Here is a 2,345-nt window from a genome sequence, read left to right as displayed (position 1 = left end):
AGCCCCGCGGTTTTGCTCCCACCCCGCTTGCTGGGCGACATGGTACTCCCTGCTCCCCACTGTGGGCTTCCCTTTCCAAGGGTGGTAGATGGGAGATAGAAGAGCAGAGTATGTCAAAAGCTTGCCATGTTTGAGGCCGCATCCATCAACAGCCTATCTTCTGGTGGCTGGGGAGAGGGCTCAGCAGTTAAAAGGAGCTTGCTGACAAGGCCTGACAGTCCAGGTTCAATACCCCAGCATCCACGTGGAGATGAAAACTGGGATCTCAACACTCCTATGACAACGGGAGGCCGAGCCAGGAGAACGTGAAGTTTGGGGGCCAACTAGTCAGACACAGTGCATATTCACAGAAGTACTTGTTACATGAAAGAGTAAGGTATGGACTAAGAGCTGGGCTTCGCTTGGCAGGCAGAGGCAGGAGGATTGTTGTGAGTTCAAGGCCAACCTGAGTATCCAGGTCAGCCTGGGATAGTGTGAAACTCTACCTTGGGGGGGGGGGGACTGAAACAGGAAAGGAAGAGAAGGAAAGAAAAAGCGCTGGTGGTGCACACCTGTAATTTAGCACCTGAGGAGGCTGGAACAGGGACTGCTGAGAGTTCAGACCCAGCCTCGATACATAGCCAAATCCTGTCTCCAAGTGTGAGTGGCCTTTGAATACAAGGTGGGAACCCACCTTGGTGAAAGCCTTTGAGGAGGAAAAGGGTGGGGACAGGGGTATGCAACACTGTTCTAACTCTATCATCAACCTCATCTTAGAGAACCAGAGAGGTGAAGTAAGTTGCCCAGAGGCCCACAGGGTAATAGAGGAGGACCAAAAGGCGGTGCTCACAGCCACAGCCTGATGATGCTACTGGCTTCGGGATTCCAGGGATGGCTAGCTCACTCCGAGACACTGGAACTCACATTGCTGGAAAGGTCCCCAGGTCAAGAGGGAAGCCGCACAGGCAAACTACTTCCTGCAGGTGGGCTCCCAGGTCTGCACAGTGGCAGGCCTCAATGGTCCAGAAGGGGGAAAGGGTTCAAACACTTTGACTTCCTCGGAAGCTACCTGTTTCTCAGTCTCCCTACAAGGCAGCATAGTGCAGCAATGTGCTGCGCGCTCCCCAGAGTATCAGAGAACCTCCCCAGCATACCCTACCCCGACCCCGCTTCATCTCTGACCCCAGGAGGAAGACAAAGGCATCCTTCCCAGCAGCTGTGGGGGCTGAAGCGGTTTGCCCGACCGCCTTAACTCATCCCCAGGCCAGCTTGCCTGCAGCTATCACAGGGTTGGTTCGTGTGTGTCCTCGAACCCAGATAGACACTGTCTGACCTTCAATGGCCACAGAAACGGCAAGTCTCTTCTCACCACCCCAACCCAAAACATCCCATGACAGCAATGGGGAAGGACCAGGGCCGCCAGGGAAGGCCGAGCAGCCACGGGGACGAGGGAGAAGACGATGGACAGACCCCAGAAGGCCTTCTCTTCCCGGGGCGGGGCGCCTCTGCACACAACACGACACACACGCGCCATGGCTGAGCTGGGTTTATTGCGGGTGGGCGCGCGGTGGCAGGGTGGCTGGGACGCCGCGCTCCGGATCCTCCGGGGCGGCCCAGAGGCCGCGGTCAGGCCAGCGCGCGCCGAGGGGCGAGACCATGCGCGTCCCGCGTCTCCATCCTGCGGTGCCCGAGCTCCGGAGGGCCAAATTCCTCGTCGAGGTCGTTGGGGAGGAAGGGACGGTCACCCGGGTCCGCGCCCCGCGGCGGCCGGCGGCTGGGTTCGCTGCGGCGGCTCCGCGGCACGGAGAGCTGGGGTCGCGGCCCGCCGGGGGCTCCCGGCACGCAAGAGACGGAGGCGGGGGGTGCAGGGGCGGGCGGCGCGCCCGGGAGGGCGGCGCACGGGGCGGGCGGCACGCTGGGCTGGAGACCGGCGCTGCCCGCAGGGGGCCTCGTGGGGACCCAGATGAGACCGTAGTACACGGCGAGCAGCACGGCGGCCAGCGACACGCAGAGGAAGTAGGCGCACACCGGGGCCAAGCGCAGCCAGCGGCCCCGCGGGCCCTCGCTCAGCCCCGCACCGCCGGGGCTCTCGCCGCCACCGCCCACGCAGCTCGTGCCCCGCATCGCCTCTGCCCACTTGCCCGCACAGGCCCCGCCCCTCCCGGGAGCGCCTCGCGCAGGCCCCGCCCCAGCTGAGCCTCCCGCCCTCTCCGGCCAATCAGGACCCAGCTAGAGCCCCCGCCTCCGCTCCGCTCCGCTGCCTCCTGCGGGACCGGTGCCCTCGTGCCTGGCGGCCCTCCAATGCTGAGGCCGCGCTCGGCCCGCGCCTCGGTCCAGGAGTCCTGCCCCGCCCCAGCCAGCCTTCC

At 63.5% G+C, this 2,345-nt stretch overlaps 1 protein-coding gene across 1 annotated transcript; it reads right to left on the bottom strand.

Annotated features, from left to right (window-relative positions):
• Positions 1 to 1,507: 1,507 nt before the first annotated feature.
• Inafm1 (InaF motif containing 1) lies at positions 1,508 to 2,277 on the bottom strand. The gene has a single exon (XM_045134364.1). It carries the CDS (start codon positions 2,101 to 2,103, stop codon positions 1,606 to 1,608), a length of 498 nt encoding a protein of 165 aa, XP_044990299.1. The 5' UTR covers positions 2,104 to 2,277; the 3' UTR covers positions 1,508 to 1,605.
• Positions 2,278 to 2,345: the final 68 nt, after the last annotated feature.

The sequence above is a fragment of the Jaculus jaculus genome, chromosome 14 (genome assembly GCF_020740685.1).
Source record: "Jaculus jaculus isolate mJacJac1 chromosome 14, mJacJac1.mat.Y.cur, whole genome shotgun sequence".
In the NCBI taxonomy this organism is placed as follows: Eukaryota; Metazoa; Chordata; class Mammalia; order Rodentia; family Dipodidae; genus Jaculus; species Jaculus jaculus.
The sequence above is the reverse complement of the archived record's forward strand: the minus strand, read 5'-3'. Positions and strand labels throughout refer to the sequence as shown.